Raw genomic sequence first — 25,798 nt, forward strand, 5'->3', positions numbered from 1 at the left:
TCAGTCTTGCTTGGAGTACACTTTCTTCCATGGATCTTGGCTGAAAGTCACTGGTCTGTTGATCTTATCCTCCCCTGGAGCTGTAAGCCTCACCACCTTGCCTTCAGTTGTGCCTGGCTCTAGAACAGATATTGGATACTGGCTCACAGTCATGTGAATTGTCTTCCCCGGTCAAGCATCTGAATAGCCCAAGAGCCGGACACTGGCTCACATCAGAGTACAATGCATAAAACAGAGATACTAGCACACTGTCCAGGATGTCAGGATTCTGTGAGCTGGTTACTGGCTCTAGGACATGCCTCTGCCATGGAGGCCGAGGGATGAAACGAGAGAACCATACCATGTTTCTTTTGGTATAAAATAGTTAACAACTTTAAAGTGCAGAAACACTCCATTAATATCCTGATCTCATTCATTCGCTTTCTCACTCCACACTGAGAGACAGCTCCTAGTACAAGCCCAGAGTCAGTGGCCAAAGACTGAGAGGGGAGGAGAGTGGGTCTGAAGGTGCAGATCCTTCCTCAACGGTCTGCCAATGACATTCCTGAGAACCTTTCAGTGCTGGCCTGTCACTGGTGGGCCAGGTCAGGAAACACAAAGTAAAATCTTGAGGAAACTGCTTCACCTGGGCCGCTCCTGAGTTTTCTTACTGTAGCCTCAGCTGTGATCAGGAAGCCTGGAGCAGTCTAGCCCCAGGATGGATAATGGAGATCCTCAAGTCCCACAAAGAAAACAGGAGATGCCTCAGGGAGTAAAGGTGTTTGCCACCAAAGCTGACAACCAGAGTTCCCTCCAGCATGGCAGGATAAAAAAATCAACTCCTGGGAAGTGGTCCTTTGATCTCCACATGTGCGCCATAAAAGAAAGCAACGAAAAATTATAGGTTCATCTTACTTACAGATATGAAAGTCTAAACCAAAACAACACTCATGCTCTGTTTTGCTTTCTGTGGCCGTGGTAAACAGCATAAGCAAAAGCAGCCCGAGGTGGGAAGGATTTCTGCTCAGTCCATGAAGGGAAGTCAGGGCAGGGCATGGGCAAACACTGCCAACTGGCTCGGGTGTTGTGGCTGCCTCAGTTAGCTCTCTTCTGTATCCCAGGACCGCCTGGCCAGGGTGGCACCATCCATGGCGAGATAGGCCCTCTCCTATCAGTCATTAATCAAGAAAATGGCCAGTAAACATGTCTACAGAACAGTCTGACAGGAGTATTTTCTCAGTCTGACAGGAGTATTTTCTCAGTGAAATGTCTTCTCAGAGGACTCTGTAGCTTGTGTCAGGTAATGAAAAGCAAATCGGCACAAATGGGTATCATACAATCCCATTGTGACCAACAATGCCTGCCCCCGAAGAGGACAACTAAGTGTGTCAATGGGGCTAGAGAGGGGTCGTGACAAAAAGTTGCTCTTTTCAGAGGAGCTAGATTAGAATCCTAGCATCCACATGGTGAGTGGCTCGCGCTGTCTGAATCTCCAGTTCGAGGGATCTGATAGCCTCTTCTAGCCTATGGGAATCCTGCACACACATGATGTACAGACATACATGTAGACAAAATAAATATTTCTTAAGTGTATCAATAGATGCTGCCACATCAAGGAAGCTCACAGTAACCTCAGGGAAGTCAAGAATGTGCTGATAGGATTACATCTTCCTGAAAAAGTATGAAGTACAACAGCATACCGTGGAACTTCACAAAATTAGTGAGGCATCCACTACAATCTAAACCACTGTGCTGTGGTAAAAGTGCAAGTCAACGTGAGGGTAAACACAGGCTGCAGCTCTCTCTCCTGTCTTGTACTCAACATGATCAGGAAGTGGTACTGTGTCCAGGAAAACAAAAGGATGTTAGTTGCTTATGTCCACTTAAAAACATTTACAGAGATAATAACCAAACCCCACTCCAACTATTGACGTTTGTCTCCACTGCAGAGAGTAAATACAAGCAAATGCAAGGATGTATTATAGCTGTGAGGTGCAGGACTCTACTTTGGGTAGAAAGGCTGGCCAGTGGAGGAGCAAAAAAAATGAAGCTGTCTGTTAATCTGATGAGAGACTGTTGAGGATTTTGAGATTAGCTTATACAACAAGAGTCTGTTTCAAAAGCAGGGAGGGGCGGCTGGAGAGTGGTTATGAGCACTGGCCGAGCAGTCACGAGGCCTGGGTCTGGATCCCGGCACTCACACGTGAGCACATACCTGTAACTCCACTTCTGAAAGGGTGGAGACAGGAACGTGAGGCTTGCTAGTCCTCTGGGCCTACCTGAGAGGACACCAGCCTGGGCTTCATGGAGAGACTTGGCTGCAAAGAGACAGAGTCTGGCAGAGGACGCTGAATATCACCTTCTGGTTTTTGCACACAAAGTCAAACATGTACATACATGTGTGCACACACACACACACAAACATACACAACACAAATATTTTTATTTAATTTTATTTTAGCGTGAGGGTGTCAAAGCCATTGGAACTAGAATTACAGACAGTTGTGAGCTGCCATGTGGTGGCTGGGAATTGAACCCGGGTCCTTTGGAAGAGCAGACAGTGCTCTTAACCACTGAGCCGTCTCTCCAGCCCCACAACACAAATATTTTTTAAAAGACTGATTAATCTTTTTTGCCGGCACTCTGCTAAGCTTTATCAGTACACTGTGCTGGGGAGAATTTCATGAGTAAGGGAGTTAGTTCCACTGTGGCTCTAGTACCTCATAAACAGACTCTCCCTGTAGTATTTCAACTGGATTCCCAAGTTCCAGGATCCGTGTGTGTGTATGTCTGTGTGTGTGTGTGTGTGTGTGTTGTGTGTATACATGTTATGTGTGTGTTTGTGATATGTGTAGGGGTATGTGTGTGGGTGTGCATGCAGTGTGTCTGTGTGCTATATGTGTGTAAGTATATGGGGAGATCAAAGCAGTGCAGCATGTGTCTTCCTCTCTTTCCCTGCCACCTTATTGCCCTGAGGCAGAGTTTCTACCGAACCTTTTCCACTAGGATGGCTGGCCTGCAAGCTCTCAGGATTGGCCTGTCTGCCCTTCAGTGCTGGAGTTACAGGCATGCATAGCCATGACCAGATTTCAACATGGGGATTCAAACTCAGGTCCTCATGCCTGCAGGTTCACACACTGAACCATCTCTCAAACCCTGGAAATGTTGATATTTTTGACAATTAAAAGCAGAATCTCGGGCCGGGCGTGGTGGCACACGCCTTTAATCCCAGCACTCGGGAGGCAGAGGCAGGCGGATCGCTGTGAGTTCGAGGCCAGCCTGGTCTACAAAGCGAGTCTAGGATGGCCAAGGCTACACAGAGAAACCCTGTCTCGAAAAACCAAAAAAAAAATAAATAAATAAAAAATAAAATAAAAGCAGAATCTCTTTCAATTACTGAATATATTCAACCTCAATAGCAATCCAAGAATGCAAGATAAATATTGAGCTACATTTTTCTTAGTGAAAAATCGTAGAAACTATATAAGGTGGAAAGTGTGTCTCAGGTACCTGTGCTCTCTCAAATGGCAGCTACTGGCACATGCTGCTAGTTAGATGCTTTCATTCTGATATGTAAAATCCAAGTGCACAGTGCGGCTCTTAGTTTATAAAGAACAAGATTTTTAAGGGTGAGTTGATGGCATTAATCATTAGGAACACTTTCACTTTCTTTGATCTATTACTTTGAATTCTAGCAACCGAACACAATGGAAATAGTTTCAAGGGACAAAAATGTGTGTATTCATACATAAATATATACATATAAATTGTCATAAAGACATACAGTTATTTTCATTTTTACTAGCACAATAAAGAAAAACTTTAAAACAAGTTAATTGCAAAGATTTTGACTAGCATGATTATCACTGGTATTGCAAGAGTTTAGGTAGTAAAGCAACCATTTTCTTTAGCCCTGCTAGCTTCCAAAATAATTAGCACAGAGAGACTGATTTATTTTACAAGCTAAAGCTTTGGAGTTGGCCAGATTTCAACCCTCTAAGTGACTTAACTATCTCTCAGCTACACAACCCAAATAGCTCCTCCTTGCTAGGCTCGATCTGCTCCATCCTGGGCTCATCGTCCGTCCTTTGTCCTTCTCTCTGTACCCTCACCATGTGGTCCCTTGGCCCCAGCCTGACAGTCCCAAACTCCACCTCCCTTTCTTCTACCAAATCCCAAGCTTCAGCATTTTTTATGAACTGATCACTGTAAATTAGGTGAAACAGGTTTACACAAGAAGGACAGGTATACATGAGAATATGACCATCTGGGAAGCAACCAGATTTTGGGGACCAATAATCAGCATTAAAATATATACTATCAGACTGCCCCCAACAATTCCTCCTTTTGGTCTAAGTAGAAGATTTTTTTGTCTGTTACAAAAATAAACCCTATACAGTAAGAACAAATATGAAACAACTATGAAAACTTCATGTAACAACTGCAGATACAACTTTCAGTCTACTTGTATTTGGCAACTTAGGAGAAAGTATCCTATTCTGGTGAGTTTAGAATTATGTACCTAAATTATTTTCTATCAAACCTTATACCTACCAACCCATAAACATCTCTCTAGACCTTCAAATATCTTCTCAACTTCTAAGCAATTAAACTTACTTGTAAAACTATAACTATCTAGTCTTCAATCCCACCAGAGAGAGACTTAAGAATAAAATTTATAAATTGAATAAACAGGAAATATAGGCTAGCAGCTTCCAAAGGGAAAGTAAATATGACAGAGACAGTTCACTGTCTGGACAATCACCAAAAATCTCTCTATAACATTGGAGCATCATCTTCAGCCTTCTGGCGCGGTAAACCTGACAGGCATGTTTGTGAGGCAGCAACTATGAAGGACTTGCTTCCCCTGTCTTGGCAGAGCTAGGCAGTTGACTTTCCTGTATTCATGCTTTCCCATTTTAGACAGAATTTTGTCTATAGTAGCAATGAGGACATTTTCTTTGTGTTGGTGGCTAACTTGCCAGATTTGACGCCATCTCTATATGGAGGTTCTTCGATGCCCATCATCTTTGAGGTAGGCTGGGTACTGCCAGAAGTTCACCTGTTTTGTTGTCCAAGAATCCTTAAAATAATAAAGACATCTTTAAATGCTATATTCTGTAGGTCTCCAAGGTTTTTGGACACCACTATCTATTTTATTTTTACATATCTATCTCTAGAATCACATCTCTCTATTCGTCTGTTGTACCTAGGAAGCATATTTTTGTGATAAACAGACTAGTATCTGTCATGACCGTGAGTTGGAAGTAAACCTGGTGTTTACAAATGAGTTGTACGGATACAATACCTCATCCGAGAGTAAACACAAACATACATATATGCATATCAAAGATAACCTTCAACTTGAATTCTATACCAATGTATGAAAAATAAACTTATTTTTGCATCAATATACAAAATTCTGTGTTAATTGATTTTAAAATCCTTACTTGAGAATAACAATAAAAGCTTTAAGTTGAATAGATTGAACAACCTACCTTTTATCCTATCATTTTTATATATTTTTGATATCCCCTTTTTTCAACCTCTTTTTCCTTGCCTAATAAAGAAAGAAAAAGGAAGTGGAAAAGAGAGAGATCCCGAGTCTTTGTTCTCTCTCTAAATAAGCCCATTAACAACTTATAACCATCCTCTTTATAATAACAAGCATTGACTACACCCAAGAAAACAACCAAAGTCTAGCTACCCCACCTTAAGGGAAATGGGATTTCATTCTTCTCAAGGTTGCTTCCTGCTGATTTGGGGGGCATGCAATACCTTTTTTGTTTCTGTGTTTTGTTGTTTTTCAAGACAGAGGTTCTCTGTGTTGTCTTGGCTGTCCTAGACTCACTTTGTAGACCACACTGGCCTTGAATTCACAGTAATCCATCTGCTTCTGCCTCCCAAGTGCTGGGATTAAAGGCGTGTGAGACCATGCCTGCTAGGATACCTTTTTGGGGGACCCAAATAAAATTGGGAAAAAATGGTTAAGTAAGCTGGCAATAACATTTGCGGTCCAGTCTTTAATTGTTAAGATTCTTCAGGCTTAATAGAAATCCTGTTTTGAACAGTCTGAAATGATGGACCGATTGAGATCAGCAACTTTCTTTGAAGCTGTCCTGGGAGCAGGCTCTGATGAGGAACAGCAACTGAAGCAGTTTGAGGCAGGACATCTTGTGTTAGCATCTCAGCATCTTCCAGGATGGATCCTGTCAGGTTTGATCCAGAGTCACCTGTCAGGAGCCGTTTGTAAAGGCTGTCAGTCCATATGCATGGCTCTTTGTTCCTGTATAAGAATCACATAGATTGCTGAGACCATGGCTAAGCAAGATGTCCTGCCAAGTAACACTCAACGTCTTCAGACTATCAGAGAAAGTACACTGTGGCCTCAAGGCCGAGAGTCTATTGAGATGACATTGCTTTTCCTATGAGAATGTCTGCATTATCTCCCGAAAGCGACCTTCTGCTTTGTTTTCCTGTGCCTGGGATGTGTGTAAATTGAACTGGTGAATAAAGGTGACGGCCGTGTGGTATTGACTGCAGGCCCTCTCGAGTCTATGCTGCGTTTCCAACTATTTCTTGCCTCACTTTCTTATTTCTGATCTTTTATTTCTCAGCCTCACTCCCTGGTCTAGGACCTACTCCATATTGTCCAGAGCAGGTTCTGGCAGTCACCTGCGTCCAGTTCTTTTGTTCTGTAATTACATACACTCTTAGAAATAACATACAGTTCTGCTATTAACATATGCATGGAATGTGTGAGGTGCACAGATCAATTAAAGATGATTTCTTCTCTTTGTATGAGCAGGTGAAAGACCTTCTTTTCTTTAAGTCAGTCTGTGTTGGTGGTTTGGTCTGGTGTATTCTGATGCTAATTACTGCCTGCTGTCTCTGCCCCACCTGCGCTTTGTCTAAGAGATTAACCTGTTTGACCAATAAAAGGCCGTCACACCTGGGCAGGGCAAATGGGATAGGTATGGTTAAGGTTCCAGGGCTAGGGGAGACAGAGAGAATCTTGGGATGGGGAGACACCTGAGGGATGAGAAGAAAGAAGCTGCACCATGGGTGAGGTGGAGGAGAAGCATATGGCCGGAGTGGATGGAGGCTTGGTCCAGATGAAGAACATTAGCAAGTATTTGGGATTATGGATGAGAGGTAGCTTGATAGAAATTATTAGAAGGAGATGGCATGGAATTGAGGCCCTGCTATGGGAAGTAGTTTAGGGTATTAATATCTGCCCTGCCATGGTTAACTAAGGCTAAAATATAAGATTTAAAATATAACAAGTATCTCTGTCTTGCTTGATTGCTAGCGGGTTAGAAAATACTGCAGTAATACTAGTTATAGGCCTAATAATAAACATTAGTAGGCCATACTGGTAATTTAACTGCAAGAAGTCTGGATTATATATCCATCTGTAATATCATTTTTATCTATGGTGTTCAAAAACAAAATAGCATGATAGCCCTGAGGTTTATAGCCATCATTTGTTGGCTATGCATTGACATTTATGTTTCAGCCAGTTTTAGAGTTGTTCCCATACAGAGACCAGCTTATACATTACCTATTTTGATCTTGATTTATTTTTTCTTGAGTGTATCCAAGATCTTCAGGGAGTCTGTCTCTGTCATGCCTGATTTTTTTTTTTTTTTTTTAATCAATTTGGATGGAATCCATAGTTTTCCTTCTTCTGTGTGAACATATGTAAAGCCCCTTCCCCAGCATAATACATTTCCTATTTTCCATTCTGAGGTTAGGACACCATTAAAATAAACAAGAGTCCCCCCCCCAGTGTCCCCCACCAACCATAATCCAATGTCTTTCAGCAGCTGATGGGTTTTCATTAGCTTTTAAGAAATTGAAAGTCAGTAAAGCACTACGTAATTTGTCTTTGGGGGTCTTTGATGCTTCTCTCTGTTAACCATCTCCTGTAAGATACAATTGGATCTCTCCACAACTGCTTGTCCCAGAGGGTCTTGTGGTATGTGTGTAACATGTTCTGTTGACTCTTCCAATCCTTCTCTCTAGTTTAGCAGTCCTGCAGATGGACCATGGTCTACATGGAGGACCAGAACAAAATCAGAAGAAGAAGGACATGAATGCCATCTCTGACGGTGATGAGGCAATGAACAGATTGCTCCCCCAGTGAAGGAGCCCTTGGACACATGAGTTCTCAGGCAGAGGGGGCCCAAGTTCCCACCTTCCCTTTCCACTTTTGTATGGCTCCAAGCAGGGTCTGTATCTCTTCCAGTAGGGGAAGGGAGCACCGCATTTGAGGAAGTGCACGGTAACTGAACACCTTAGCCCAAAAAAGGCAGCCAGGAGGCAAGAGCTGGGTTTTAATTTACAAACTATTTTCCATCTGTTCTGTCTGAAAAGAAGGATCCAAACTAAGCGTAAAGATAAATGGGACAAGGACAAGGGGCTGAGAACAAAAGATGAGATAGCGTCCCCCACTTGAGGACCCCTGGTTTTTATTTTTTGTTTGTTTGTTTGTTTGGGTTTTTTGTTGTTTGTTTCTTTTTTGTTTTGGTTTTTCACCATGTAGCCTTGGCTGTCCTAGCCTCACTATGTAGACCAGGCTGGCCTCGAACTCACAGTGATCCACCTGCCTCTGCATCCCAAGTGCTGGGATTAAAGGCATGCACTCCTGATTTTTAAAGCCCTGGGATGTATATTTCAGGAGGCATACCCAGGTGTCACCAGGAAGGTGCCTCTGGAATGGATCATTTTGTTAATCAGGGAAGCTTTGAAGTGTTTTTCTGAAAGGAGCCAGGTTGATGACACCTTTTTGGCCAAATGGCCTTTGTAGTCTGCCCCAGCAGGAGGGAGGCACTTCCTTATTCCTCCCTGGCTTTCTGGAAGGATGTGCCTCTGGACCCCAGGCCAGCAACAGTCTACAATGTTTTATATTATAATATGTAAAACATTGGTTCGTTTTATTATAGACATATGCCCAAGCATTGCCAGTATTAATTTATACAGGTATTCCCATAATTGCCATAACTTCTAGTAAATGTATAATGACAAATTCAACCTTTTCAGAATTTAAAACAGTTGCCCATTGAAATTCTGAATAAGTGTCTATAGTATGGTGCACATATTTTAGTTTACCAAACTGCAAAATGAAACACATCCGTAAAATGAGATTCTGATGCTTGTAATATATTTCCTATTAATTGCTGATCAATTTCATTATTACTTCATGCTAGGGAGGCTGGCAGACCCATATGGGGTCTGATATGTGTTATATATAATGGATGGTTCCTATTTCTGATCACGTGCTGTGTGTAACAGACTAAACAGTGAAGTCAGTTCAGAATCATCCTGGTTAAACTCAGCAGTTTCCATATGCAAAACAACCTTTTCTGCACATTGAGAGTCAGTTACTATATTAAGGGATTCTGAAAAATTAAATAATACCACTAATTGCATATAACTGACTTTGGAACTGAATCATAAGAACTCCAATCACCTCATTTTTTCTGTCTTATACCCTGATTTCCCTGATTTATTTGCATCAGTATAAAATGTTGGGGCTCCAGAAATTGGTGTCCCCTTTTTTATATGAGGGAGAATTCAATTGGCCCTTTTTATAAATTGAAGTTGTTTGTTGTTGGATTTTTTTTGGTATGTTATTAATTTCTCCAAAAAAAATATCGCAAGCCCGTTGCCAATGTTCATTTTCTGCTCATAACAAGGCAATCTCAGCATTAGCATTAGTGAAAGGTACCACAATCACAGCAGAATTGGCCAAGCCTCGTTTTCCCATTAGTATCAATTCAAAATATTTTTTATATAGGTTTCTAGTATTTTATTTTGTCTGTGAGATAAAAATATTCATTCTAGGATACAATCTTCCCTCTGCATAAGGATTCTTGTGGGAGAATGAGCAGGAAGCAAGATGTGAATTTTGTAATTTCTTTTCTATCAGAGCCCTTTCAGCTTCAGCTGATGATTATTTTTGGACTATTTAAGTCCTTCTCACCTTGTAAAGTTTGAAGAAAAATTACTTAGCTCTTGAGTGTCAAGCCAACTGTATGTCATATCCAGTTACTGTCTCCCAGCAATTTCTGAAAATGTTTAAGAGTCCTTGATTGATCTCTCCTTACTTGTATTTCCTGTGGTTGAGCCTTTGGTAGACCCATCTTACATTCCAGATAATTAATAGACAATTTGTAATCCCCAATAAGGAAAGGTTCTCTTGACTTCATCAAACATTTTTTTTATGAGGTAACAAGATATCATCCATGTAATGGTAAATTACAGATTGAGGACATTCTTTACGACATTTTCTAATGGCTACTGTTCAAAAATTGGCATACAGTTGGACTATTTAACATTCCTTAAGGTAGGACCTTCCAATGGTACCTCTGTATAGGACAACCTTTATTAAAGTTAGGTTCTGAGAAGGCAAGTCTTTCCCTGTTGTATTCATGTAAAGGGATAGTGAGAAAGCAATCCTTTAAATCAGTCACAATAACAGGTCATTCCTTAGGTAACAAGGAAGGCCGTGGGATCTAGGCTGTTGGGGGCCCATTGACTGAATGACCTTGTTAACTGCTCTCAAATCCATCATCATCCTCCATTTGCCAGAATTCTTTTTGATGGCAAACACTGGAGAATCCCAAGGGCTGATGGGCTCCTCTATACATTGTGCCTCCAGCTGCTCATGGACTAGCTGTGCTAGTGCCTGTAACTTTTCTTGTGTCATGGGCCACTGTTCTATCAAACCTATGTGTCAGGTTTCCGCTTTAGTGGCAGGGCAGCTGCTGTCTTTCAGCAGTGGCTTTTCCACACAAGGTTGAAGAGGTAGTCTCTGTGGTATCCTGTCTATGGAAAATTTGCACAGTCCATAACTGTCTTTGATAACAACATTTATTTATTAGAGACATATACTCCATTATAGCTTATCTCTAAAGCTGAAGGAAAGTCAATCTATGTTTTCTGTTGCTGCAATAGGTCTCTTCCTGATAAGTTCAGGGTTATATCAGCCATATATAGCCTTGACCTTCCTACTTGTCTTTCTGGTCCTATACATTTAATCCATTTTAAGCTTTGGTTTACTTGAGATAATGTCCCAGTCCCTAGGAGCTATGTAGATACCTTTTGAAGTGGCCAAACCGGATACCAGGAATCTTGGGAAATTATTATTACATTTTCTTGAGTATCCAGTAATCCCTCAATATCAATGTCATATAGTCGTAATTTTAACTTTGGTCTCTTATCATTTATAGTAGTTTGCCAAAATGTTTGTTTGTTTGTTTGTTTGTTTGTTTTTGGTATCTTCAGCATCTCTTATTGTATCCCGAGAGCATCTTTATCTTTGTTAGATGGTTTTTCTAAGTTTTCAGTAGCTCTGTTTGTCCTATCAGACCTGGAATTTTCTAGATGTCTTTTAGAATAATCCTTCTTTGGAGGACAGGGAGCAAATGGCTCGTGTGTATTTGTCAGGCCTTGAACAAAGACCCTTAGTCAGTTTCCCAAAACGAAGCAATTTCCTTGGATATCCTTGCATGACCTACATTCATGAGCCACATGACCGTTCCTTCCACATCTTTTACATTTTATAGGAAATCTTTTGCTTGAATTATTACCATTATAGAAGGATTTTTCTTTAAGAATGGTTTTCTCGCCATCTTCTAGAGAATGACTTGAATTTTCACAGACACAGCAGTAGGCATTTTGTGTTTTGATGTCTCCTGTAGCTGTTTGTCCAACTATAACTGAATCATGAGCATTTATTTCTAGGTCTGCAGAAGTTTTAATGTATTCATGAATAGGTGCAGATCTTTCCCTCGAGGGTGTAATAGCTCTTTTGCACTCAGCATTAGCATTCTCAAAAGCTAGAGATGAAAGTAGAATTTCCCTAACATTTGGATCTGATATTGTTCTATTCAGAGCTTTAGTTAATCTCTGTAAATAATCAGTGAAAGATTCATTTGAACCTTGGGTTACCTTTGTAAATGGCTCAGTCTGTCCCTGTTGTACAACCGTGTCCTAAGCATTTAAGGCTATTGTTCAGCCTTGTTCTAGGGCATCATCAAGGGTAATCTGTACTAATTCAGAATATAGGCCTTCATCTGGTAACTGATCCTGGATAACATCAGCACCTCCAGTCCCACTTCATTCCTCCATCAGTGAGGCCTCATCTTTCTACCATGGCGGCCATTGTAACTGGGCGCCCAGCTCTAGGATGGCAGTCATCAAATCTCTCCAGGCTTTTGGAGTTATGCGATTCTGTGAGTATGTTTGACATATGGTGAGTGTAAGCCATAACTGGTTATTGCTTCCTTAGACCTTTTTAAATCTTATGCATCGATAGGTAGCCATCCAAATTCCTGATAATCTTGTGGCTTTTCCTCATCTGATAGTCCCCTCATAAAGGCTGGGAAAATTATTTTAGTGTTTTTTTCTAAACACTAAACACTGTGGTCTTGTTACACAGTGATGTTGCATGTTCTGTCTTCCTTTTCTGTTTCTATCTTAATTTTATTTTGAACACTTTTTTTTGTAAATTTTCCACTAAAATTTCTCTCCATTATCATTGTATTCTTAGCTATAGTCCTTTCTAATTCTCTTTTAAAGTCTGTTTCCAAATTTCATTATTTTTCATTTTGCTTTATCTATGATACCTTAGCAATTTCCTCAAGCCAATCTATAAATTTCTGTCAGTTTTCCTCTAAAACTTTTTCCTTTTAATTACATTTCTTCTAAAGTTTTTGTAAATTTTCTTCTAGGTCTTGTCTCCATTTTTTAACTATCCTTTTCATTTTTAACTATAAACCTCTCTAATTTGTCCTTTAAAGTTTCTTTTCAAATTTTGTGTTTTTCATTTTGTTTTCTCTGATACTTAGTGTTTTCCATAGTCTATCTATACATTTCTATAAATTTTTCTCTAAAGCTTTTTCTTTTAAATCAAATTTATTCTGAAAAATTTGTAAATTATCTTCTAAGATTAGTTTACATTTCTCATACTTTTCTGCATTATTTTCATCCTAGTATCATTTCTACCTATAAACTTTCTAATTTTTCTTCTAAAGTTTGTTTCCAAATTTCATATTTTTTATTTTGTTTTATCTCTAATACCTTAGCTTTTCCTCAATCCAATCTATAAATTTCTATCATTTTTTCTCTAAAGCATTTTCCTTTGAAGAGGTATAGAAGGCAAAGACGATTATTAAAGTAGAAATAATAGTGACAATCAGTAACATGCTCACCTCTTCCTATCTTGGCATCATTCAAATGAGCAATAAACAAGCTCCAAAAACAATGTCATGTTGTGTATTTCACCTTTATATGCCTATTTTTTGCAAACTTATCAACCTTAAAACTTTCTGTATCTATGAAAGTTTAACTCCAATTCTCTCCCTTTATAAAACATAAAAAAAAAACAGAAAATTTATCTTTTCTGCAGTTTCATTATGTTTCATATCCCTGGGCTGTTTAGGACAGTGCAGCACTTCTGCCCTGGAGGAAGCACAGTCTGGGTTCTTTCCCTGAAACAGGTTCTCACTTTCCATGGGCTCTGTCGGTATCCTCTCCCTGTGGCGCTGGCCCTTTTGGCAGCATGGCAGCCCAGGTTCTCAGGCCTGCTTTAGACTGGTGATGCCGGCAGCTGTTCCACAGGGTTTGTCTGCGGCCCCGTGAATGGGCCTTGGTTTGCTGGGGGTAGATGAGGGAGCCCTCCCTTCCAGCTCTCTTTAGAAGCTGTGCTTGGAAGATGTCACCACTGGCAGTACAAGTGAATCGTTCTGTTGTCCTGGCTCCATGCAGCAAGTGGTACCACCCTGAACTGGGCTGGCACAACTGCTGAGCCGCCTATTTGGGGAAGTCTAGTGTCTCTACTTTTTCTCAGGTTAACCTAGATTCTGAGCCCCATGGTGGGCTTGATGTTTAAGAGTCCATGTAATAAAGCAACTGTTTTCTTTAGCCCTGCTAGCTCCCAAAGTAATTGACACAGAGACAACAAGCTAAAGCACTGGAGATTGTCATTATTGGCCTTGGCCTACTCCATCCATCTGTGACCACATGGTCCAGCAACCTCAGCCTACCAACCAACTCCACATCCTTTTTTTGCAAAATCCCAAGCTTCAGCATTTTTTAAATTAACCAGTCACTTTAAACTGTGTGAAGCAAGGTTTAAAGAAGGACAGGTGTGTGTGAGACTGGGTCTGGAAAACAACCAGTTCTTGGGAGCCAGAAATTAGCATTAAAATACATAACACACATGGGGGAAATGGTCAAGTTAATGATTAGTGGACACCTGCTGAGGGCATCAAAGTAAGTCTACAAAATTATTTACAATCTGGCTTCATTAGGAAGAGCAAATCTTGCAATAAAAAGAACATGTGCTGTTTTCTAGATTCACTGTAGATTCAATCTCTAATGGGGCTTCTGATGGAAGGGCGAGGAGGCAGTACAGCACATGAAATGTGAAGAGGGCAGGGAACCAGTGACGCTGTCACATCACCTAGACCAGAGCATGGCTGCTACCTTCCCAGAGCTCCTTCTGCACCCTTTATCGTTTTTGTGGGGAAAGCCTAACATAACTCATAAAGAAAAGGGTTTATGGGCTGGAGAGATGGCTCAGAAGTTAAGAGCACTGGCTGCTCTTCCAAAGATCCCGAGTTCAATACCCAGCAACCACATGGTGGCTCACAATCATCTGTAATGAGATCTGGTGCCTCCTTCTGGTGTGTAGGTGTACATGAAAACAGAGCACTGTACACATAATAATACATAAATAAACCTTAAAAAAAAAGAAAGAAAAGGGTTTATTTTGACTTAGGGCAGTTTTGGACCCTGGTCACTTGGCCTGTATCTCTTACACCAGTGCTAAGTCAGAACATCAAAGCAAGAGTGTGATGCAAGGGAGACTGTCACCTCATGGGCAGGAAGCAAGAAGAGAAAGAAGCCAGGGTCTCAGTGTCCCCTTGGAGGGCATGCCCTGGGTGATACAAGCTCCTCCAAATAGGCCCCACTTCTCAAGAGTTCCAATATCTTGCATAGATCTGTACTCTCTAGGGGACCCTCAGACTTGAGACCTCACTACAGTTTGAGCATAGTTACAGATCAGGTCTCTGTCTCTGAAAGAGGAAGATAGACATAGTGTCTTAAAATGTACCATTTCTAGGTTTCTCACAAAGGAGGGTAACTGACACCCACCAGCCCCCCATGGGGAGGGTTAGGGGAAGCTACACTGTGTCTGTGGTGTTATTTGCATTCATTACAATGGACAGGGCTTCTGCAAAGAGAAGACACAGGTTCCCTCCTGTCTCCTGGCTTCCCTTCACTACCTCCTCTCTCTCACTCCCAGTGGCTCAACTACAGAGCATGCTGGAGCTTTGGCCCGGCCCTCTCTCACCTTCTCACCTCAGTACTGAGTGCCACCTGGTCCTCCTTCTGTAATGCCCAGCCTCCTGCTGGGTGGTCCTGAGGGGAGCCACTGGGACACCTGACCCTTGAAAGCTGGCTGGGCCCTCTGAATGGCTTCCCACCAGCAGATAAAAGTGGCCAGGCCCCTTCCTCTGTCACCTCCCCGTTCTGTCAAGGAGTCCCCACCAGCTTCCTTCTCATCTCTCCTCTCTACCTTGCCCAGCATCCTGAAGATGTGAAGGTAGCATTGCCAGCTCACCTATCTAATCTCCAGTTTGTTTCCTTACATCTTGGTACCTGGATTAACTCATGTTGAAATGATTATTAGTATTTGATATTATAATTTTAGTCTAATCAGCAGTGACTCCTTAACCAGCTTTATATCCAAATAACCAAACAAAGGGACTAGGATGTATTTAATTAGCCTATAGCACAATGCTATATAATAATTACTCCATCCTAAACCTCCAGGTTTCTTCCTTTTCATATTTTGCACATTATACTTGCTTTTGCCTCATATCCTAGGTCCAGCTCATTCCTCCTGGTGTTTCCTGGTCCTTTCCACGTGTTTCCCTCCTGTCCTTCTTGCCTTTTCTCCTCCCCTCACTGGATGTCCCACCCTATTCTCTGTTATTGCTCAGTATTGGCTAGTTGGTTTTTATTAGCAATACAGAGAATAAATGGTGACATGTTTACACAAACTTGAAACAGGAGATATTTAGAATAAACATCACAATGCAATGTCTAGATTGAAACTAAAGGGTCTGGTAGAGAAATCGGTATTTGAATAAATAAGAGTAAACTATACAAAGTCCACAAGAACATTATGCCAACAAACGCATGAGATATTTTCTGAACCAGTGTGCACTGTTACCAGGCCTTTCCTTTGGCTAAAGTCAGCGTTCCTCAATGCCACTCAGCTGGCCTTCAGCCTGCCCTTCTTCACATCCATTACAGATGGTTATGAGCCACCATGTGGTTGCTTGGAATTGAACTTAGGACTTTTGGAAGAGCAGGTGGTGCTCTTAACCACTGAGCCATCTCTCCAGCCCCCTTCCTCACATCCAAACCCACTCCTCAGACCACCACAAGCCTCTTCTTTTAACCTGACTGCACATCCTAGCTATCCTGTGGTCTCTGACTTGGTTTCGCTGTCTGCTTTCACCACACAGTTCCATGAAGCAGTATGCTGAGGGCTCAGAGACAAGGATGTCCATATATCTGACCACATTTAGAAATCTATCTCATCTTCAGGTGACTAACACACAATTAAACAAACAAACAAACAACAATAACAAAAGAAGAACACCTCACAACTGGTCAAAGTGCAGAGACTAAGACAATGTGGAGTGCTCAGGCAGAAAGAAGCACCTGTCATGCCACACCTTCCTTCACCCTGCAAGGATCCGAGAACATCCAGGAAGAGGTTGAAAAGACTGTGAGCGAGACATGGAGGAGGACCAAAGTGAAACAGCATCCTCTAGGCATGATGGGGCCTGCTGTAGCTCTGGGCTCAGAACAGCAAGTGTTGGCTGCACAAGACCAAGGCAGTTAACATTCCAGCAGGGAGGACAGGAGGGCTGTGGGGCCAGCAAGGCACCACACCTACTTAGAACAGCATTCTTTCCAATTCTCACTTTTGTAACTCTTGCTATCTTCACCAGCTTTCTAAGTGCTGTACTCTTCTTTCCTTTCTTCCTTCCTTCCTTCTTTCCACTCTCCCTTCACCCCTCCTTCCCTCCACCCCTCCAACCTTCCCTCTCTCCCTCCCTCCCTCCCTCCACCCCTCCCTCTGTCAGCCCAGGCCCATGATTTCTGGCCACTGACAACTTATCTAGACCATCAAGAGCTCCCTAACTATGCTCCTTTTACCATAGGAAGCAGCCCGACTGAATTTACCAAGAATAAAACTGAAAATGCTTGTCTTCGGTCCTCCTGACAGGACTCCGGGGTTTCTGTGGATGGTAAATCCTTCTGTCCTCCGAGTGGAGAACTGTTTTCTTCAGCACGGTTGCATCCTTTCTCACCTGTACGTCATTCTACAGTGATAACCCACCGCTTACCCTTCTCAGAGTATTCCTGGACTTCCCCACGCCCGCCCTACCAAGTGTTTACTGTGCACACCATCTTGTGAACTCTTGTCATACAGCAAAAGAGGGGAAACGGCCTCAGGAACTTTTTCTGGTTTGGGCACACAACGCAGAAAAGCCAGCAGCTCGAAGACCCAGCGGCAGAAGGTGGGGCGTAGAATCTCAGCGGTGGTTCTGGAATTCTGTGGTATGCCTTCAGCTTCTTGGTGAGACTTGGCAGAAAATGGGCGCACTTACCAGTGAGATGTGGAGGTCGCTGTAAAATATCCAATTGGTTTTTCTTTTCTTCTCTTCTTTTTTCTCCCCTCCGCCAGCTCCCCCCCCCCCGCACTGCGTCCCCCCTCCCCCCGCGCCCGCCCCAGTACCTCAGACAGGGCTCTCTGTGGAGCCCTGGCTGTCCTGGAACTCACTCTGTAGAACAGCCTGGCCTCGACGTCACAGAGATCCCCTGGCCTCTGCCTCCCGAGATTAAAAGCGTAAAACACCATCGCCAGGCAAGACAACTGAGTAGGGCAAACTGTTTTCTCTGTGGCTGGTCAGCAACTTTTCCTCCACTCTTAAGCGCGAGCTTAACTCACTACCCAGAAAAAACCGAACTGGATGCTTTGGGCAGGGGCACTGAGAGGCTTGGCTTCGCAGAAAACCCTGCCCTTCCTGGGGAGCTGTGCGCTTGGGGCCCCTGCTCTTGTAGAGGAGTTCCATGGAACGCTAACTCACAAGCCAAAGACTGGAATCGCTCCAACTACTACTGACTCCAGGACAAACCGAGCAGCAAAACAGAACAGATCATGAGGTCAGGGCAGAGAGAGCTCCCCCAACACCCCTGGCTGCTTTTGGCATTGCTCTTTCTGGAGGCTGTGGGCGATGACTTACTCTTTGATCCGGACTGGGGCTTTGACTCCTATGAAATCACCATTCCCAAAAAACTAAGCTTTAGGAGAGGGGAGGTTGGTGTGGACAATACCTTGTCATACCTCCTACAGATAGAAGGCAAGGAGCATATCATTCGCCTGCAGCCCAAGAAATTACTGTTGCCCAGACATCTCCCGGTTTTCTCCTTCAGTCAAGAGGGCAGTCGGCTAGAGGATTACCCGTACATACCCAAAGAGTGCAATTACGTGGGCTATGTGGACGGCTCTCAGGACTCCGAATCGACTCTGAGTACGTGCATGGGGGGTCTGCGAGGCATCTTGAGCATAGACTCCAGATACTACCAAATCGAGCCACTCCTGGCCTCCTCCACTTTTGAACATGTTGTGTATCTTCTCAGTGAGGACGACTTGAGCAATCAGACTTGTGGTAGGGTTGATGAAGAAGCAGGTGGGCAAACCACCCAGGAAGAGGAGATGCCGAGGATAAGCAGCTTCCATCAGTCTTATATGCACCAAAAGTACTTGGAACTGTTCATGATCTTTGATGCACAAAGAGTCTATCTGTTAAACGGCAATCTCTCTATGGTGACTAATGATGCCATCCTGCTAACTGCAATTATAGACACCTACTTTCAGGATGTCAGGGTGAGGATCCATCTAAACCTGGTTGAAGCCTGGACGACTCATAACAGAATACGTGTTCACTATGACGAGTTATCTGAAGCTTTAGGTCAATTTATACTGTACAAAGCAGGCACATTGGATAGTAAGTATCACTTTGATTGGGTACATTTATATATTGCAAAGAGATACATAGATGCTCTGGCATGGTCCTGGGGAAGAGTATGTGGTGTATTTTCTGGATCAGCAAGCACCTTCCTCAATAAAAATGTCCTTGGACCTGCTACTTGGACCGCTCATGAGCTGGGCCATTCCGTGGGCATGCTTCACGATGATGAGTTCTGTCAATGCAGAGGCAGGAAGAACTGCATCATGGGCACAGGACGGACAGGGTTTAGTAACTGTAGTTATAATTACTTCGTCTCAAGTGTTTATCATACCACGTCCCGTTGTCTAGCTAACCTACCAGGGCAAGTTTATATGGTTAAGAGATGTGGAAACAAAATTGTGGAAGACAAAGAGGAATGTGACTGTGGTTCCAAGGAGGACTGCCAAAAAGACCTGTGCTGTGGGCCAGACTGCAAATGGAGAGAAGGCGTCAACTGCTCCACTGGTCTCTGTTGTCATAAGTGTAACTTTCTTCCATCGGGACATCTGTGTAGGCAGGAAGAAAATGAATGTGACCTCGCAGAGTACTGTGATGGGCTATCAGGTTTTTGCCCGGAGGACACTTACAAGCAAGATGGAACTCCCTGCAAATATAAAGGCGTCTGTTTCCGTAAGGGATGCAGATCCAGGTACATGCAGTGCCAGGCCATTTTTGGACCCTCTGCCAGGGAGGCTCCTCAACAGTGTTACGATGCAGTTAATATGGTAGGCGATCAGTATGGTCATTGTGGCATTATAAATTTTACTCGATTTCAAAGGTGCAGTAGGTCCAGCACAATATGTGGCAGGCTGCAGTGTATAAATGTTAAAACCATCCCCAATTTGCCAGACCACACTATCATACTGTCCACGTATCTGAAGGCAGATAACCTCATGTGCTGGGGCACAGGCTATCATGGAGACATGATAACCAATGGGGTGCATGATATAGGTATGGTTACCGATGGGACGCACTGTGGCCCCAACCGAGTGTGTGTCAACAGTACCTGTATTGACTCTACCATCCTGAATTTTGACTGTTTGCCCGACAAGTGCAATAACCGAGGTTTTTGCAACAATAAAAAGAACTGTCATTGCATGTATGGCTGGCAACCCCCATTCTGTGAAGAGGTAGGATTCGGTGGGAGCATTGACAGTGGGCCCCCTGGACTCAAGACAGAGGATATGCCCCTACCAGTTCGAGTTGTGTATGTTATATTGCTGCGTGTTATTTTGTTCATCGTCTCGGTGATCGTTGTGTTTTTTAGGCAGCTGATAAAAAAATGGTTTCTTTCTCACAGGCAACTAAACGTAGTCAGTCAACAATCTGGGGATGTAGGGTTGAAATCAGAAAACTGGGAGGAGGAGGGGGAGGGGAAGCTGTGATCTGAATGGAAAGTAAATAAAGTAATGAATGAATGGATGGATGAGACAATCCTTTTATTTTGTAATCACACAGGGGTAACGTTAGCACTTTGAGTGATGCTTTTGTGTTCGTGGCTCATGTAAAGTCCTACTAGTTGCAACATGTTACAGCAGGACTTGTGCGTCCAGCAGCAGTTAAATAAGACACAGAGACTTACTCATTTTTTATTCTAGTTTATGCCTCCAGCTGGGGAGACTCTCAACCAACTCAGTCTAACTTAACCCAGCTATTCCAGCCCACAGCCCGCCGCGTGGCCGGCTCTTTCCCTCTCTGCACCTGTTCCTGTCCATCTGCCTCCATGCTCTGCTGGTGAAGCCCAGATTCTCATTTCTTCTCCCAGAGTCCCTCTCTCTGTCCAGAAGTTCCGCCTTCCAGTGTCTTGCCTAGTTATTGCCTGTCAGCTCTTTATTAAGCCAGTCAACAAGTGGGGAAGGTGACTGTTTACAAAAGATGAGACAGGTGATGCTTTATAAAAATAACAATACCAAAATCCAGCCAGTACTCAGCTCTCTGCTGCTACAGCAATCAAAAATTGAATATGCACAGACAACCATCACACAGTGCGCCCCAACAACAGTTCTTGCTTAGGATCTTTATTTGAGTGTTTGACCTATATAGCTGGGTCACAACAATCATTTTTGAGATACCTCTGCTTCTCAAATCTTGGTGTCCCTGATGCAATTCCTAGGCTTCCTCCTCAATGACAAAACTATAAAACTCCCCAGAACAGAGCATAACAGAATGTGGTTAAAGCTGCACCATAAATTCCCTTCTAATATCAGTGTAATTTACTTACATTATCTCTACTTAATCACCCGTCAGTCCATTAAAATATAAAAGGTGATTCAAAAAAAAAAAAAATACCAACTAAAAGTAACACAGACAGAAAAAGCATTTAAGACTCTAGCTAAAACAAAGAATGTCAGGTCACAAATGTGACTGGCAATCCTGTCATTAAATTCATTAAATACCTTTGGTTATTTAACAAGTTTGTCATTTATTCAAGTGGCTCTTCATTCTTTTCGCAGAATGATTTTACACAAATTCCCCCATGTATTTAAAACCAGTAAAAATAAATGTTATTCTTGTTTGGAAACAGATCAGTTCAATACCCCTCCCCCACATCCCCTGAGGATTAATTTTCCCTTCAGTTTGGTATAAAGTGTTGGATTACCTGAAAAGACTGCTAATAGCTTATCTGAATGTGGTCCATGTTAGGGGACAACTGTGGTGTTCAGAGTATAGCCCTGTCTTAACATCCTGGTGAAAGAGGCTGATTTTTATCCCCTGTGTGTTCTCAGCATCATTGGTGCTAGCATCTGTACCTGTGCGTCTGTGCACCTGCTGCATGATCCTTTGTGATAACAGATTAAAAAAAAAAAAAAAAAAGCAAGACGACAACAACAACAACAAAAACCCACATGCTACAAGAGTTGATCTCTTCAGTGAGACTTTCTGTCAAGTTTCTTTGGTCAAGTCTTTGTCTATTGCTGTTTTTTTTTTCTTTTTCATTTTTACTATGTTTCTTTTGTATAACAGATACATTTATATTATTACACATAAATGAAACAAACTGCCTACAGCAGGAAGAACCATGAAACAATCAAGAAATATATAAATGTTACATTCATAGTGGTTTGGCTATTTGTATTTGGCAAACTTGAAGTAAACATCTTTCCTATCTTGTTGAGTGTAAATTCTGAATGAAATCAATATCTATCATATCTCATCTCTATTAATTTAAAACACTATATAGATCTAAAAACATATTAACCTCTAGCTAACTAAGCTTAATTGTAAGACTAAACTATCTGGTCTTCAACCCCATCAGAGACTTGAGAAGGAATAAAACTTAATTACCCAAGTGAACCAGAAGTGCAGGTTAGCAGCTTCCAAAATGAAAAATGAAAGAGATGGTTTACTGCCTGAACAGTCACCCAAAACTCTCTCTAACATTGGAGCATCATCTTCAGCCTTCTAGGCCAAAATATCTAACAGACATATTTTTAAGACAGGAACTATTGAGGACTTGCTTACCCTGTCTTGGCAAAGTTTGGCCGTTGACTCTGCCTACATCCAAGCTTGCCCATTTTTAGGCAGAATTCTGTATGTGGCAGAGATGAGGACAATTGCCCAGTGGCTGGTTTGCCACATTTGAAGCCCTCTCCATAAGGAGGTTCTTTGATGCTCATCATCTTCTTTGAAGTAGGCTGAGGATTGCCAGGAGTTAACTTGTCTTGTTGTCAAAGAATCTTTAGAATAATAAAAACATCTTTAAATGTCATACTCTGTAGGTCTCTGAGGCTTTGAAGACCTTAACTACTTTACCTTATGTATCTATAGACTCATATCTATCTGTTAGACCTAGGATGTATATTCTTGTGATAAAATTAGACTAGTATTTGACATGGCCATATTTTGTTTGACTATTAACTTGTATTCTTTAATTATCCTAAATAGGCTGTAGCACTTCTTTCAAGGTATTGAACATAAACTTTGTATTATAATTGAGTTGGATGGGTATAATACCTCATAATAGAGTAGAAATACATATATATGTATGTATATATACAATGTATGTAAAGAATAATCTTATGTTTGAATTCTATATCAATGTATCAAAATTACACTTATTTTGCATCAATACACAAAATTCTATACCAATGAATTAAAAATAACCTTATTTGTAAGTAACAAGGCCTTGATTTGAGGAGTAGATTCAGTAATCTACCTTTTGTTCTATCCTCCCTCTATTTTTCTATATCCCCCTTTCTTTCTTTTCAGCTCCTACCTCCTTATCTATGAAGGAAAAGTAAAGGAAAAAGAGAGATACCATTGAGTCCAACCTAGTTTTCTTTCTGCATAAGACCAATAATAACTTATGGCCAACTCCTGATGAAAATAGCATCTGTAGCTCATGAGAGCACCCAGAAACCCCCCTTAGAGGAAATGGGACACTGTTCTCTCATGGTTTCTTCAGGCTGATTTAGGGTGAATAATACCTTTGAAGGGGCCCAAATAAAATTGAGGAAAATGGTTAAGCAAGGCAAGGATAGTATTTCTAAATGTTGAGAAATTCCAAGTTTAATAGGAGCCTTTGGGACAGTCTGAAATGCAGGACCAATTGGGATCAGAAGCTTTCTACAGTGCTGTTCTGGAAGTTGTCCTGTTCTGATAGGTAACAGCAACTGAGGTGCCTGGAGCTGGAACATGAAGGATACAGGAAGTTAGCATTCAGCATGCTGAGAAGAATGAATCCTGTCAGGTCTGATCCAGCATCAGTGCCCAGGTCTTGTTCTGAAAACATAATTTCTCACAGGCATTATACAGGTCTAACATTATAATTGTATGAGGTGTGCAGGATGCACAGAACAATTAAGGATGGTTCTCCGCTCTTTGTATGAGCAGAAGTAAGACATCTGCAAATCTTCCTTCATGCCAGACTAAGAATGGACTCTAATAATAAGTCACAGGGAATCTGTGACCAACACAAAGCCTTGTGTATACATAGACCTTTGTATCTCAGCCAGTCTCAGAGCTATTCCTGGGTAGTGGGATTAGCAATTGTTACCTGCTTGTTCTGCAGTTTGAACTATTTACATTGTAGCCCCCACCCTCATCGCCTCTTGATCCCATCCTCTCCCTCATCACCTCCTGATCCCATCCCATCCCTCATCCCCTTTCCCTCCCTCCCCTAGTCATTAGAATGGGGAGCCCTCCTCCCCTAACATCTAACCTCAGCCTATCCAGTGTCCTCTGTACTACTTGTAACCTCTTCCCCTGTGGCCTGCCAAGGCCACCCTGCCAGGGGGGAAGTGACCAACACTGGGATGCCTGAGTCCACGTCAGAAGTAATCCCTATTCCCCATATTGTGGGACCCACAAGGAGACTGTGCTGCCTATTTACTATATCTGAGCAGAAGGTCTAGGTCAACATCCTACATAGATCTTGGTTGGCACATCAGGCTCTGTATTGTAATGTGGTTATCCTGAATTAAGTGGCAAACATCCACTAAGAGTGAGTATATACCTTGTGTGTCTCTCTGGGTCTGAGTTATGTCACTCAGGATGATTGTCTCTAGTTCCATCCATTTGCCTGAAAATTTCAAGATTTCTTTGTTTTTGGTAGCTGAATAGTATTCTGTTCTGTAAATGAACCATAGTTTCTTAATCCATTCTTCGGTGGAGGGACATCTAGGTTATTCCAGATTCTGTCTATTACAAACAAGGCTGCTACAAACATAGATGAGCAAATGTCCTTGTTATATGCTGGAGCATCTTTAGTGTATATGCCCAGGAGTGGTATGGCTGGGTCTTGAGGTAGACTTATTCCAATTTCCTGAGATAGCACCACATTGATTTCCAAAGTAGTTGTACAAGCTTGTACTCCTACCAGCAATGGAGGAATGTTCCCCTTTCTCCACATCCTCACCAGCATTTGTTGTGACTTGAGTTTTTGACCTTAGCAAATTGGATAGGTGTAAGATAGAATCTCAGAGCCATTTTGATGTGCATTTCCCTAATGATTAGGGATATTGAGAATTTCTTTAAATGTTTCTAAACCATTTGATATTCCTCTGTTGAGAATTCTCTGTTTAGCTCTGTACCCCATTTTTAATTGGAATAGTTGGCTTGGTGGTATTTAATTTCTTGAATTTTTTATATATTTTGGTTATTAGCCCTTTGTCAGAGGTATGGTTGGTGAAAATCTTTTCCCAGTCTGTAGGCTGTTGTTTTGTTCTATTGGCTGTTTCCTTTGCCTTACAGAAGCTTTTCAGTTTCATACGGTCCCGTTTACTAATGGTTGATCGTAGAGCCTGAGCTATTGGTGTTCTGTTCAGGAAGTTGTCTCCTGTGCCAATGAGCTCAAGGCTCTTCCCCACTTTTTCTTCTAACAGATTTAGGATGTCTGATTTTAAGTTGAGGTCCTTTAAATTACTTGGACTTTAGTTTTCTACACAGTGATAAGTATGGGTCTATTGGCATTTTCTACATGTAGCCATCCAGTTAGACCAGCACCATTGATTGAAGGTGCTGTTTTTCATTGTATGGATTTGGCTTCTTTGTCAAAAATCAAATGCCCATAGGTGTATGAGTTTTTTTTCTTCTGGATCTTCTATTCAATTCCACTTGTCAACCAGCCTGTTTCCGTGCCAGTACCATGCTGTTTTTTATTATTGCTGCTCTATAGTACAGATTGAGATCCAGGATGGAGATTCCTCCAGATGATCTTTTATTGTACAGACTTGTTTTAGCTATTCTGAGTTTTTTGTTTTTCCATATGA

The 25,798-nt window shown here is 42.0% G+C and overlaps 1 protein-coding gene across 1 annotated transcript; it reads left to right on the forward strand.

The window, feature by feature from the left end:
* Nucleotides 1-18,235: 18,235 nt before the first annotated feature.
* Nucleotides 18,236-21,875, forward strand: Adam30 (ADAM metallopeptidase domain 30). The gene is made up of 2 exons (XM_051165416.1): nt 18,236-20,388; nt 21,815-21,875. The coding sequence occupies exons 1-2, from the start codon at nt 18,236-18,238 to the stop codon at nt 21,873-21,875; spliced, it is 2,214 nt and encodes a 737-aa protein (XP_051021373.1).
* Nucleotides 21,876-25,798: the final 3,923 nt, after the last annotated feature.

The sequence above is a fragment of the Acomys russatus genome, chromosome 23 (genome assembly GCF_903995435.1).
Source record: "Acomys russatus chromosome 23, mAcoRus1.1, whole genome shotgun sequence".
Classification (NCBI taxonomy): domain Eukaryota; kingdom Metazoa; phylum Chordata; class Mammalia; order Rodentia; family Muridae; genus Acomys; species Acomys russatus.

Excerpts from the sequence above, each read along its gene's own strand:
- Adam30 (XM_051165416.1), top strand. The coding sequence starts at position 18,236 with ATGAGGTCAGGGCAGAGAGAGCTCCCCCAACACCCCTGGCTGCTTTTG. Across the intron at positions 20,389-21,814 it reads AAATGGTTTCTTTCTCACAG|CATCATTGGTGCTAGCATCT; the intron begins GCAACTAAACGT and ends GTGTGTTCTCAG.